The 15,304-nt window shown below is 41.0% G+C and overlaps 1 protein-coding gene and 1 pseudogene across 1 annotated transcript; one reads left to right on the top strand and one right to left on the bottom strand.

Annotated features, from left to right (window-relative positions):
• Positions 1–2,566: 2,566 nt before the first annotated feature.
• On the top strand, positions 2,567–6,706 carry LOC131217623 (disease resistance protein At4g27190-like; annotated as a pseudogene).
• A 4,185-nt stretch (positions 6,707–10,891) lies between these two features.
• On the bottom strand, positions 10,892–13,757 carry LOC131217615 (protein transport protein Sec61 subunit beta-like). Its single transcript, XM_058212558.1, has 2 exons — positions 13,599–13,757; positions 10,892–11,256 (listed from the first exon to the last, which is right to left on the bottom strand). The coding sequence occupies exon 2, from the start codon at positions 11,215–11,217 to the stop codon at positions 10,969–10,971; it is 249 nt and encodes an 82-aa protein (XP_058068541.1). The 5' UTR covers positions 11,218–11,256; positions 13,599–13,757; the 3' UTR covers positions 10,892–10,968.
• Positions 13,758–15,304: the final 1,547 nt, after the last annotated feature.

Raw genomic sequence — 15,304 nt, 5'->3', positions numbered from 1 at the left:
ATAAGCAAAGGGGTTGAGAAAGGAACAAGTGTTGCATGATGCTTATTTAAAGATGAACAAAGTTGTTGAGAGTTAGACGGTAAAATCAAGTGTCTTGGATCGAGGCTTGGTTGGCTCAGGAAATTAGGGATTTACCTGAATTAGGCTAGACCTAGGCTGGACTCTTTCCAATTATTCTCAATTTCCTTTGTGGAGGGATGAAAATATGAAGTTAAGGGAGCTTTTTCCTTGATTGGAGAAAGCTTGGAAATGAGAAGGTGTGTTGAAATGAGAAGAGGAAGAGGCTATAAATAGTCCCCAAGTCCGGATTTCTTATAATTATTAGCAAGTTCAAGGTTTGAAGAGGGTTGCATGGCCTGAATTTGAAATTGTCACGTGACAAGATTTCAATGGTTGGATTGGGTGGCATGGATCGTAGTTTGGGTGTAAGCGAGGGATATTAGAGTCTTGATTACCCCTAGCACAAGGATAACCTTACATGCGTTGCATCTCTCTCCGCCAAGGCAGGAGAGCTGCCATGTAGCTGGCAGCACCTTGGGTGCCGCCAGAGTCACATGGAGCTTCCTGCTTTGGCAGGTGAGCATCCCTACATGTGTGGAGGCCCTATTTCTTAGGGTGCTAGGTTGCTGGTGCTCCAGATAATGGGATTTGGGTATATGGGCTTGGTTTAGGGCTTCATTTAATGCTTGACTTATCTAGGTGAGTTGATTGGGCAGGTTGACTGGGTTCGATGAGTCAACTCAGCGAGTTAACTAGGTTTGACTGGGTCCTGTTTAGCGGGGTTTTAAGTAGGTTTGATTGGGTGAGTCAGGCTGGGTTGATCGACTGGGTTCTAGGGTTAGGATTTTGGATTAGGGTTTTGCTTAGTTGAAAATTTGGTGGAGTAAAGTCTGTCCAACAAGATCAACTTGTTGGCTTGGGGTGGGGTGTCTACACATGGCCCACACTATAAAGGTCAATCAAAATCCTATACCTTGATTCCATCACCAATCATATGATCATATCCATACATGAAAATTAGCTAGATTTGGGCCCAGCTTAACAACCTACTCATATCCATCCTTCCTAGCGTCCCTACTCATTTCTCAAAAATATATGATCAGACGATCCAGTGGGGTCCGCAATCTTGAAAATGAAGATAGCAAAATTCGTGGCAATTGGCTGGATTTAGACCATGCCAAATTCGTCTACGCATGGCCTGAACCATAGGCCCAAAGCAAGAGCATGGCATGGGCCCACTAGAGAAACATCAAGCCCAAACTTGGAATTTGGTTGGGCCCAAGCCCAATACAACAACCCAATTTGGTGGGCCCAAAACTGATCACATCCCTATTTCCCACATAAAGGTTCCAAATTCATCCGTTGCTAAAGCAACCCACACATGCACAGAGAAATAGACATTTAGAGGAATGAAACGAACCATCTAATAGGTCCACCCAAAAAATGTGAAATCAGTTTGGTCCAGGTCAAAAATAATGCGAGCCGACGCCCACCCTAAAATTCACCTACTCCGGTCCACAGGCCTAGCTAATAGGTCTAAACCCAGGACAGTCCACCCAGCCCACTACCACCCTTACTTCCTTATACAAATGAGGTGAGCAATTGGCCAGGACGGACTGTCACCCGAACCAGTTTCTTAGGACCCTGATATGTTTGTGGGCCTATGTTTGGGTCCAGGGCTAGCCAACCCATGGCTTATAATCTTCAATTATTTATGAGACGTGATCGACGTGCAACTGTGCAAGAACAGGTCCATTTTGGTACCATAAATTGGGGTGGGCCTAAACGTATGGCCAGTAAGCAAATAGGTGGGCCCAGCGTTAGCTGCCGTATATGGAAAGAGTTAGGGTGGGCTCACCAAGGACATACTGATGGTTTTGTTGAACAAACATCATCAATAACGACTGAATTAACATCCATCTCCCTTGACCGAATAAACTCACTTGAAGGATGATCATGGCCATTGAAGATCTCTCTCCAGTGGTCCAGATTCATCTATACATATAAGGTTGCGTAAAACCCTAGGTCTGTAGTACCCACCATGCTGTATATGTAAAATCCACTCCGTCCATCAGATTCCATCCTTATTTCTAGATCCCAGAGCCAAAAATCAGCTAGATAGAGAACACAAGTGGGCCACACCACAGGGAACAATTATGATGGGATGCCAACCATAGGTTTGTGTGTGGCACAATCATGGTACGTATCTTTAATCAAACCTATTAATCAGGTGGAACTCACCAGGATGAAGTGAAGATTCAAAAATCCACCTGATCCAAAACTCAGGTGGGCCACCACATGAATTTATATGTTATAGGAGCAATTTTATATTGTTCCCATTAGCGTGGGCCATCGTCGTTTTCTATAAGGCTGATATTTTCCATGTACTTCGTATAAAGTGGGGCCCACCTATGAGATGATTGGCTAGATTTTCAAGCTGGGATATCTATAGAGTGGTCCCCACCTGATGGCCCACTTAAATTTGAACACGTACAAGGTAGGTAAGGAGAAGCAACAAGAAACAGTACCAGCTCCAGTCAACGTTTTAATCAGAGACCTATCCATCTCTCCTTTCTCTCACTTGTTTCTCCACACAATCTAATACCAGTTTTATCCGTAGCCGCCTATACCTCTTCCTACTCGCATACAAAACACACCAGTATTCAGAATTCAGTCATTGAAGGTGAGATCTACAACTGATTCTAAAGCTGAGCTTTCAACACACTTCTATTTTGTCACTTTTGGTTGTGTTTGGATGCTCATTTTGGACTACATGGAAATAATTCAGCTAAAATATAAAGGAATTGACTAAAACCAAGTTGGGGTTTTTTTTTTTTTCCTTGGAATAAAGATCATTGCAAATCAACTTGAATTAATCAGACTAAAATGATCAATAATTGCAACAAGCACATATTGAAATTGAATTGAAGTGTGACAGAGGGTAAAAGAGAAATTAAGGGTGTGTTTGCATGTACAAGTGAATGAATTGCAAACATTTAGACATTATGCAAGAGAAAATTTGAGAGAAGGGGAGTTAAGTTACTTAAGAAGGGATTTCCTGGTTTTGATCATTTCCTAACAATTGAATTCTTCAAAAGCTGTGGAAAATTAGTTTCTATCTTTTGCATAGATCATATTTGATTCAGTTCTCTACCCTCAATAAAACAAAACAAAATAAAATAAAATAAAAAACACATGTTCCTGCTCTGCTAACTTTTGGGCTATGTTTGGAAACCATGAATTACATGCCAAAGGATGGAAAATACAATTTATGTTGTTTGGACAGCAGATAAAAAGGGTGGATTCCACCTAGCAATAAGATCGCACTTTTCCATAGTTTTAATTCTTGGCCCAAGAAACTAGCTGATTATTGTAAGAGAATATGAGATTTCCACTTTCTACCCAAACAACTAAAAATTGGAATCGATGTTTTTTATAGTAGCTCTCATGGAGATAATAATTTGATAATTGTTGTTCTTTTCTTGCTATTCCCTTCGATTCCGCGTATCCAAACAGGTCTTTGGTATCTTTGAGTTTCCATGTTTCTTCTTGCATGTTGATTCCATGGTTCATGGTTTAGTATTTTGGGAGTGCTGATCCATTTCTTGCTTCTCCTATGTTGTGTGGCAGCCATGGAAATCGTTGGCGGGTTTATCACTGGAATTGTGAATTGTTTCTGGGCACCACTTGTCAGTCAGTTCAACCATCTAAGAAGACTCAAAGGAAAGGTGAATACTCTGAAAGCCAAAATGGAAGAATTGAGTGCCCGAGAGAAAGATGTAAAGAAAGAGCTGAATACGGCACAGTTGCGGAAGCAGCCAAAGAACGAGGTGCAAGTATGGTTGGAACGTGTGGAAAAGGTCACAAATGAGGCGGGCAGCATAGAAAATGAATTTGAAGAGAAAAGGAGATGCATGAAAGGGTGTTTCCCAGATTTCCATTCTCATTTAAAGCTAAGCAAGCATGCTACGGAAAAGATCGAAGTGGTGGTTGAGCTTCAGGAGAAGGGTCGATTTTCAGATGGATTGTTTATCAATCCACTGTCTGCTAGTCGAAGTATCTTACCTGTAACAATGTTAGTGGGTAAAACAACGGCACAGAAAATCTTGGAAAGGATTTGGGACAGCTTGATGGATGTCGAGATTGGGAGGATTGGAGTCTATGGAATGGGGGGAGTTGGCAAGACGACAATTATGACACATATCAATAATCGACTGAAGGGAGCACAGATTTTCGATGATGTCATCTGGGTTACAGTTTCTCAAGCTTTAAGCTTGGAGAAACTACAAAAAGATATTGCAAAAGCAGTGGATTTGGACTTCTCAAGTGAGGAAGATGAAATGACTCGAGCAGCCATATTGTTTGAATATTTGTTGCGAAGAAAGTTTGTCATCATCTTGGATGATATGTGGTGTAGATTTTCTTTGGAAAATGTCGGAATTCCTCACCCAAATAGAGATAATGGCTGTAAGTTAGTAATGGCTACCCGATTGATGGAAGTCTGTCGAGGTATGGAAACACAGAGAAATAAAAGTGGAGGTTCTTTCCGAGGAGGCGGCCTGGGACTTGTTCAAAGCTAAGGTTGGTGGTGAAGTGGCTCTTTCTCCTGACATAGAAGCAGTAGCAAGGCGTGTTGCAGAAGAATGTGGTCGTTTGCCGCTTGCAATCATCACAGTGGGACGAGCTATGAGGGAAGTGCATGATATAAGGGTGTGGAGGAATGCCTTGGAGGAATTAAGAGGCTCGAGGCCGGAGATTGAAGGAATGGATGATGATGTCTTTGCCCATTTGAAGTTTAGTTATAATCACTTAAAAAGTGATAGGATTCGAGCATGTTTCTTACATTGTTCATTGTTTCCTAAAAATGAGGAGTTTGATGGTGACGAGTTGGTTGAGTATTGGATGGCAGAAGGATTGATAAGTGAAGTGGGGGATAGAGAAAAGGAGATTGACAAGGGGTATGCGATACTGAATGAACTCAAAGATGCATGCATGTTGGAGAGTGCGAAAATTAGAGCAAGAAAAATAAAGATGCATGATTTAATTAGAGATCTTGCTATAAACATAACGAGGGAGAGCCCTCGGTTCATTGTTAAAGCCGGTGTAGGGTTGAAAAAAGTGCCAAATGAAGACGAATGGGTAGAAGATGCTGAGAAGATTTCGTTAATGGAAAATAAGATTGATGTGCTTCTAGACCGACCCAGGAATCCTCAACTCACCACCTTGATGCTCCAACGAAATCCACTGTCGAAAAACATCCCGCAATCATTCTTTGAGCACATGCCGAATCTTAGAGTTCTTGACCTCTCTGACACTAGGATCGAATCACTTCCAGACTCACTTTCCAACTTGGAGAACCTCCGTGCATTATTGTTACGCTTTTCGGAAATAAAGAAGTTACCTTCAGTGGCAAAGCTTAAGGCGTTGAGGGTACTGGACCTCTCTTGTACCCCAATCAAAGAACTGGGGCCAGACATAAAAGAGTTAGTAAATCTCAGACGCCTTGACCTATCCCATACGGAAGATTTAGAAGTATTCCCAGAAGGTGTGATATCAAACCTCTCCCTTCTTGAAGACTTGTCAATGTATGGAAGTGGATATCAATGGTCGATCGACACAATGGAGATAGGAGGAGCAAATATCAAGGAAATCATGAGCACTGCGCAATTGAATAATCTTGGCCTCTCCTTTACAGACTTGCCCAGTTTCATTAGCTATGTGAGGTCATGGCATTGGAGGGAGTTAAGAAGCTTCCATGTTGGTATAGGACTCTTGTCAAGCTTCCCATCCACTTCCAGAAGGAACTATAGTGTAGAAATCCAAGGATGCGATCTCGTTAGCTACAGGAGCACCATGGTACTTCCCAACAACACTCTCCAACTCGGCATCCAAGGCTGTCACGACATCACTCGATTATCGGAACTCTCATGCCTATCAGGCTAAACAGAATTGAGAGAATGTTATATCTCTAGATGCAATGGGTTGGAATTCTTTGTGGTGGCTAGAGAGAACATCTTACTGAGCTTGGAGACGTTGACCCTGCGGAAGCTTCCCAGTCTAAGTGCACTTTGCAGGGGAGTAATGCCACAGGGCACCCTTGTGGGCCTGAGGACCCTAAACATCCACTGCTGTGATAATTTGAAGATTCTTTTCTCCCTTGAGTTGTTGCAACACCTCCAACACCTTGAAGAGATTGAGGTTTGGAATTGCAGCCAGATAGAAGAGATCATAGCAAGAGAAGAGGCGCAGGAAGTCAATAGCAGCGTTGCCATGACCATCACATTACCAAGGCTAAGACGTTTGTACTGCTCTACTTTGCTAGAATTGAAGAGCATCTTTAATGGGGTGTTCATTTGTAATTCGCTACAAGCTATCAACATATGGGATTGTCCCAAGTTGAAGAAACTCCCAATCTCAAGCCACGACCTACCACCCAATCTCAAAGTGATTGGAGGAAGTAGGAAGTGGTGGGATGCATTGGAGTGGAATGATCTGAATGCCAAGACCCTCCTGCAACTCCTATTCAAAGAAGGCGAAGAAGAAGAAGATGATGAAGATGAAGAAGACAACAAATGAGAATCATGCTTGTCAAGATGATGGCAACAGCGATGATGAGATCAAACCTCATTACCATGGGTTTGATGAAGTAGACTTTCATTTATGGCTTTCTGGTGAGCAATTTAAATAAAGTATTCATGTTCTTGCAGGTTTGTATTGTAAAGGGGATTGTTACTAAGGAATTGTAGGATGCACTGACCAAGCCTTTTGAACAATATAAATGGGTTATCAGTTCTGAAAAGTAGGGTGATGCTTCGGAAACCCAAAGCACTGTCCTGTGGCTTCCCATGTGGATGGACCATGCCAAATATATATATATATATATATAATATAAAATATATATCCACAATAGCATAAACATAACCTTTTGATTTGTAGCCTACAAATAGATGGTTAAGAAGAGAAGTACAGCAACCTTCCAGATTCAACTTTATTAAAAAAAAAAAAAAAGGGTTGGCGGCTAGGATTTTCCAATCTAGGCAATTGTTTGGAGCATGGTGCATCCACTGAGGCACAATATAGAACAATGGGCAGACTTGTGCAGATTAACACTCACATGTAATGTGCAAAGACTTGCATTTTGTACCCTGTAATTCCTCAATATTACTGCTATTAGCATCATCATCATCGTTATTGCCAGCATTAGTAAAATGCAAGGCCATGCACATGGGAGCAAAACATGTTCTAGAAGTGTAATTAATGGGGAATGACGGTTTGCTCTAGTGGTTATTACCCAAGTGTTGGCTATTCAAATCATGGTCCAATCCCTCTTTACTCCAAAAATAAAAATAAAAATAAAGGTGGGATCCTAACTCTTTTCCTATAAGTTCCCAATTCTTCTATTCGAAAGATTCCCATCCCCTCATTTCTCTTGGTTAGTAATGAAAATTTTGTTGACGACAACAAGATGGCCCACATAAGGATGTCTTACAATACTTACAAGCCTGAATGATGCGACTAAAGGAGTGCAACCTAATTTTTACCCCCTAATATTGTAGCTTAAGCTATTATTAGAAGGCATTAAAGATCGTTTATCCTTTTCCATAACTAAGCCCTCTGCATTGCAGCATTCTTTTCTTCTTCTTCTTCTTTGAAGAAAGAAACGAGATTCTATAAAGGAGGGGACCAGAAGTCCCAGTACAAAGAAACGGATGTGAGGCCTCCAAAAAAGCAAAGGCAGACACCAGAGATATTGGGTAATCGGCAAGAAGTTTATGTGGAATAGTTAACCCCCAAGCCAAGACAACAATTTTTGATATAGAAACTGAGAATGAATAGACCGCACAGCTTCCCGAAGAGCTCTTACCATGGCTTCCAGAGCAGAGTCCACGATGGGCAGTCCTGAAAAGGCCCTGGACTTCCTCCCTGAGCTATCCAGGAGTTCTGCGATATCAAAGGATTGCAAGAGCTGAAAACTGCATCAATGATCATTCTCCAGCCTGGATCCATCCCCACATTGCTTGGACGACAGTTGATCATTCTCCAGCCTTGATCCATCCCCACATTGCTTGGACGACAGTTCATCCTATTCAGATATTCACGATTCTCTTTCATATAGGGTCCTGAAGGAGAAGGCTGGAATGCCAACAAACGTCTATTATCTAATTCACCCAACCCGATAGTAACCGTTTTAAGCCCATGCAAGGATACTTTATCACTGATTTCCAATTGCGCAATAGTAACCATTTTAAGCCCATGCAAGGATACTATATCATTGATTTCCAATTGCTAAGGAGATCAGGTTCTGAAATCCATTGAAAGGCTCTAAGACTGGACACCCAAGGACAGAGATTGGACATGATATTTTGAAGGACTTTCGGCAGCCAAGATTCCTCTACTTTAAAGATCCTCCTGTTCCTTTCCAGCCTCATTTCCCGACACAGCCCAGGGAAAGGTTCTACTGATTCTGTAAAGACTGAAACCCCAGCTTTCCATAAGGTCTTTAAGACACCCACTAGCTAGCCAAGCCAATGCCAAATAAGGATGCTGGCACATGAGGAGGACACAAAACCACAGTGAATGAGAACGTGTTGGATAGATTCAACATTTCATTTGCACATAACACGCCTTTTAGGAATATAGATACCCCTATGAAGATTAAAGGATAGTAAGAATCTTGTCCTTCACCGCTGTCCATGAGAAAGTTGAGACTCATGGAAACAGCCAATGACCAAATAATGGATGGAAAGGGAGCTGAGCCAGATTTGGTGAGATGCTGGAAGAGAGATTTGTATCGGCATCCACAACATCCATAGGTATCCAAGATGCCAATGCTGGAAGAAAGATTTGTATCGGCATCCACAACAGCCATAGGTATCCAAGATGCTGATGCTGGAAGAAAGATTTGTATCGGCATCCACAACATCCATAGGTATCCAAGACGACGACGCTGGAAGAAAGATTTGTATCGGCATCCACAACAACCATATGTATCCAAGATGCCGATGCTGGAAGAAAGATTTGTATCGGCATCCACAACATCCATAGGTATCCAAGATGCCACAGAGCAAAACTCCCTCTCCACCACCAAAATTGCTAGTGGAGTACTTACGATGATGAATATAAGCACAAGTTTGGAGACTGGAGTTTGCCTTGAATTAGAGCAAGAAATCTTTTAGACTAGCAGTGGACATCTCATTTGGGCCCACAAAAGGAATTTTAAGAGATTCCAACTCCCCTGTTGATTTCTCACAGAACCACCCAAAAGAGGGCGCACTAAAAAGGATTGACCCCACTTTGCCGGCATAGTATCAAATCTCGTTCCCAGAAATTTCTTGGGAGATTTTCAAAAGCAGAGTTTTTTTTTTCTCAGGAAACCAGGAAAATCTTGCCAAAAAATAAATATAATCAAATTTTAAATATATATTTATACAAATTCCTTAAGGGCCTGTTTGGATAGTATGCATCTCGGGAATGCAAACTGTTTGCATCAATAAGACATTTGCACCTGTTTGGGAAGCAGTAGATGCAGCAACAAACTGTTTGCATTTGCTTTCCACTCCACAATAAAAGAGTACAACTGTTTTTCGGAAAGTCAAATGGAGAGTGAGAGTTTGCTCATCAAGAAAAAAGTAAAACTATTTTTCAAAAAGGCCTACCTTTGTAGGATTACCATCCAAACAATTGCAGATGCAAAGGAAAAGCATTTTCAAGTACTTTTCTTTAGCAAAACAAGCAGGTATAAAGGATTGCCTCTCCTAGTGCTGATGTCAGTTTACCCACTGCTTATGCTACATTTTTGCTTTCCCTTATATTCCTCTAGTCTACTTTCAATCCAAACAGGCCTGTTTGTACAATTTTTTGAGTTTATATCATGATAAAAACATACATATTTTAAAATCTGCCTATATTTTGAAAATTTTGCGATAACATCATATAGGGCCTGTTTGGATACCACCAAATAAGTTGATTTTTCTACTTACAGCAGTAGAAAAGTAACTTACTTGAGATAAGTTAGGTTTAACATCAACTATAAGTAACTTTTACTTACATTTACCTAATCACTTCAGCTTAATAAGTAGAAATCATGATAAGTTAGCTTATCTTGAAGTAACTATCCAAACGCCCCGATAAGTCTCCCCTCAGTCTATTTTTCACGCTGTTATTATCACACAGTTTGCCAGGTCATGCCTACCCCACACTGTTGAGTACCCTCAGGTGGTGACATGTCCAGAGGACCAGCATAACACTACCATACCCAAATTCATAATATAAGTAAAGAAAATTCTAGATTTTCAACAAGTAAAAAAAAAAAAAAAAACTTTCACCATTCTACCACAAGCATTCTTCGACCATGAAATTCCTAACATTTCCATAGAAAATTGTTGATTTTTACCTGTTTTCTTAGTGTGAGGTGTCAATCTGCAGTTTACAATCATGGGATGGTAATGTACAGTCAATTCAATGGATTGTGTGAAGTTAACACATCCCATCATCTTTTAAATAAACAATACATCCATAGGTGGGGTTAGGCTACATGAAATGTGGGTTAGAATTTGAAATGACAAGCATTTTAGATCATTTATCCTATTATGTATTTTCCAGCAAAACCCCTGCTCCCTATACATCCCTATTTGAAATTTCTTTGTTGCTACGCAGCCAAACGTCATCCTGCACTTTGCTTACATTTTGTTGATGTATTTTCAAATCTGGCTCCAGATCATCATTTTCAACATGCCAAATCAACAAAAATTGCTCTCATCAAAAGCTCTTTTTCTTTTGTACGGTTTCAGCTAACATATTGTTCAGAACTCAATACAACCCAAAAAGGGGGAGAAAAGTTTCTGATCTAGATGAATTTGCTTCAAACTTAAATTGTCCCGCATGGAGAGAATCAACCAAAATGCCATCAATGGCTATTTATTCAGATGATATAAGTCACTACATCTAAGTTTTACTGTTGGGACCTACCTAAGTTCTAGCAACAAAATAAAACTTGCCAAGGACATGCAGAATGGCAACAAAGGCTATGAATCCGATGCTCATGACAAGGACAGTGTTGGGCGCGATCTTGCAACCTGTGGTGTCATCCGTGTAGAATTGGAGCACGTTCGCTCCTGCTCCAGCCGCAGCCCCGGCAGCACCACCACCTCTCCTCCTACGCAAGCTTGCAGCTGCTGCCGCACTGCCCCTGGGCGGTGTTCCACCATTCGCAACCATTTTTCTTCAGATCTTATTCTAGATAAGAACAGAACTGGGCTGTTCAATAGTAGCATGAAATGTATTAGCAATATTCAGAAAATAAAAATAGCAATCCATTTCAAAATGACAGAGAGAAGCTCCTGAATGAAGAGTATTCTCCACACTTCCATGGGAACTTTTATTGGCTTATGAAAATGAGATTAAATTAAGTCGCTTCTAGCCTTAAATAGGAAAGTTGCTGTTATTTGCTGGGAGGCATACTGTAGCAGCGTAACAGACAAAAAGATTTATCTAAATCAGATTTTTATTTGCTGACTTGCAGAATTATCCGAGGGCACTAGAAAAAGCATGAGCACTTGTACAAGCACCAGTTAAATCTAGCACCATCATCATCAAATGACGGATGAAACATGAATGGAATTTCTGAAGTCCAGATGCATGGGAAGCTTAGACTTATGCGTGCAGGAGATGATGAGCGTATGACATGAATGAACGGAATGCAAACATGTTATAAATAAGTTAAAATGATGTTAACCAAATCGCCAAAACAACTATATTTTCCATCCTGAACCGCCGATCCAAATTATAGACCTCGATACAATGAACTAGCCCTTGATTTTATTTCTTTCCCTTTTGCTTTTAGGCCTAGAATATATTCTAAAATCTTTATAAGATTGACACCTTTTTTAATAGCTGACTCCAATTAGGTGCAATGAGGCTTAGATGATGATGACTTTCAAAATAACAAAAAGGGAAATAATAAAGATTCTGAGGCCATGTTTGGTAGACGCCTAAAAAATGTGTTCATCACATTTTATTTAACAGTGATCATGTATACATGATCACTGTTAACCAAAATGAGATGAACTCATTTGTTGGTGCCTACCAAACAGGGCAGAAGTATCTAATTGACACCTAATCTAGAAATTTAATAAAGGGAATAATCAACAACTAAAGACTCTAGAAACATGCAGGAAAGAACCAAAACAGCCTTGCATGGACAATTGGACCATCAAACTGCATATATAGATTCATCAAGGTTCTACCATAGTCCATCCTGACCCCTGATTTTGGTCAAAATGCCAGGCCATTGGACGACTCAGATCTTCCATCACAGCAACCTGGCCCTTTGGTTGGGTCCAGATCCTAAAATGGGACAGTTGGATCTGCCCAATCTGTGATCAGGACAATTAGATGGACTGGGTCTGGGCAAGCAATGCATTCTGATAGCCTGATCTACAATTTCAAGCAGATTGTGTGACATGGATGCATCCTCCGATTTCTCATACAGTAAAACAAACCAGGAGTCGGGGCAGACTGACTCAACCAAATGATTCTTTGCAAAAATAAAAATAGCATTTCAAAGAACTTCTGTGCATGTTTGAAATCAATATCCCTCCAATCAATAAGAGAAAAGCAACAACATTAACAACAGACAGATTATGCAATGCTCAGCCCAAATTACCACCTACTGTGTTGAGGCCAGCACATCCCTACAGGTGAAACCGTCTTTCAGTAATCCAGACCACTCACCTGGTGGCCCCCACTGTGTATGGGTAATAGATCAAGATCTCCTACATCAAACAATCAAGCCTGAACAAAGAAAAACATAATTCCGGCAGCCGAGCGTTGCAAGGGCTGGTTTGGATGCCTTTAAATTTTGTTAGTAAATGATTTGCAGGTGTAAATCAATTACAACCTGTCCTGTTTGGCTTTAATCTGTAATTTGTTTACAGGTAAATAGTTGTCTGTGTTTGGACAGCCTGTAAATTGTCTACAGGGATTTCATTTGCAGCTAAAAGTTCAAAATTTAACTGTTAGGCTGTGAATGATTTGCAGGTAAATGAAATCACAGCTTTTCAGAGGAAATTCACTTGCTGCAAAAAGCTGTAAATGATTTACAAGCATTTTCAGCAACCAAACACTGTCTGCAAATTATTTACATGTATTTCATTTACAGGTAGCCCACTTTACATGGAATCAAACGACCCCTAAATTTCATCGTTGTTAGAATCCAAACCATGTCATTCTTTCTCTAACGAACCGTACGAAACTTGCGGGATTTTTATCAAATAGAATCCAATGCAATTTTATGAGAATCGAATCAAATATTGAGAATCAAATCATAAACCGTAAAAATAATCCGCCGACGAGCTTACAATTCAAGGCATTCTACAATCTACAATTCCACGGTGCCCTAAATTTTCGTTTATGTTATGCTATTTTCATATCGAAATTACAAAAATTAAAATAACATCAAGCCCTGTGTAAGAAGAATGCAAGGAAAAGCGCATCTTCTGGGATCGTGATTTTCATCAGATGGATTGTAAGAGGCAAGATCTGGATTCGAATTCCACGGATACATGTGTAATCTCAGAGAAATGAAGAAAGATACATACCTGGATCCGTCTCCCTCTCCCTCGCGCTCCGAAAAACCTAGGAAGCGGGTTTTAGGAATTTCGAACTTTCGAGATCTGGTTTTAGGTTTCGCTCTGGTTTTTGTTATGGCATTGGAGAAGTCGTACGCGGTCATACCGCCACGCGGCGCATGCTCTTTTTAGGAAGGATGCGACTGAGGTGGATTGGGAAATCCCAGCCGTCCAAGATGCATTATGCTTGCAATGATGGTCGAGATTAGAGATTTCTGAGAGTCCCAAACATGCACGTCCCCCGCTCGGCCACGAGTACATGACTACGCCCAGTCATCCATGGGGGCGTGGCTATTCGTTTTTGTGCATGGACGACTGCATATAGATGAGATCCAAGCCGTCCATTGTGTGGGCCACTCCTTGTTAGGTCTTCACATGGGTAGAAGAGTCATGTAAATAGGGTCTAATCTGATATTTGTGATATATCTATTTTGTCGGGAGCGGATTAGGTGAGATCCCGGATCCACTGGGGTCGGTGGGACACATTACTGTGGGGCTCACAATAATGTATGTGCCTTAAATCCACACCGTCCAACCATTTTGAAAGCTCATTTTATATCATGGTGCCAAAAATGAAGCTCTCTTAGGTAGACCGCACCACATTAAACAGTAGTGGTTGAATCCCCACCATTAAAAACTTCATGAATTCCACCGGAATGTTTATTTGCCATCAAACCTGTTTACAATGTCACAAACACCTAGATGACGAGACCACACAAATATCATCTTGATCCAAAGCTTTTGTAGCTCACGAGAAGTTTTTAATGGTCAAGCACCATTGTTTCCTGTACCATGGTCCATCTGGGATTTGGTAATGCTTCATTTTTTGGATTATGCCCTAAAATTAGATTTCAATTGGGATGGATGGCATGGATGTAGTCACATACATCAAAGAGGGCCCCACAGTCAGGGTCACACCCACCTTGGTACATCCATTTTAGGCCAACCCATACTCGCGGGAGGTCTGATCCAAGGGGTCCAGAGGGCCGTTCCACGCTTGCATTAGGCATCCCATCCACAGGCATGCCCGAGTGGCACGTGTGCATTCCATCCCATCCATCCATCCATCCATCATATCACCTTTATTATTTCTATAGTCCAGCAAAAACCTCATGCCTGTCAGCAGATCAAGCTGACCACAATTTAGTAAAGAGATGTAGAGTTGAGAGATTTTTGGACCACTTAACTAGAGGAAACAACCTAAGTTTGGTGCGTGCATCAACAACATTATACACGGGCATGGGCTTAAACCTATTTCCATTTTGCTAGAATACATCTAACGAAAGCTGAGGGTACCGAAAGAAGTCTCTAAATAATAAGAGTTTAACTGATCAACGGTTGAACTAGTCAGAGTTTATTTTATGGGATCAGCGAAAGATGACCCAGTCCAATGGCTTAACTCTCAACTCATCCTATGGCAATGCATCCAGATTTGTAGACCACAGATCAATGATAGGAGCTCGAATCCTTGATTCAGACCGTTCAAGAAGGTTTCAATCGTCTAAAATAAAATCAAGTGGGTGTCAGAAGTTGAAGCCTTAAAACGGTCGTTCTTAAGTTTATATTGCTCATATGGCCAATCCAACTGCTACTTCTTATAACTCGTGTTTGATCATCATGAGTATGTAGGTGTGGCTCACCTGAAGTTCTACTTTATAGACTACATTAAATTGAAA

Source organism: Magnolia sinica, chromosome 1 (genome assembly GCF_029962835.1).
Source record: "Magnolia sinica isolate HGM2019 chromosome 1, MsV1, whole genome shotgun sequence".
In the NCBI taxonomy this organism is placed as follows: Eukaryota; Viridiplantae; Streptophyta; class Magnoliopsida; order Magnoliales; family Magnoliaceae; genus Magnolia; species Magnolia sinica.
Note: the sequence above shows the minus strand (reverse complement) of the source record. Positions and strands in the feature narration are given on the sequence as shown.

What these genes read in the sequence shown, in the direction of transcription:
- LOC131217615 (XM_058212558.1), bottom strand. Translation starts at nt 11,217, where the DNA reads ATGGTTGCGAATGGTGGAACACCGCCCAGGGGCAGTGCGGCAGCAGCT.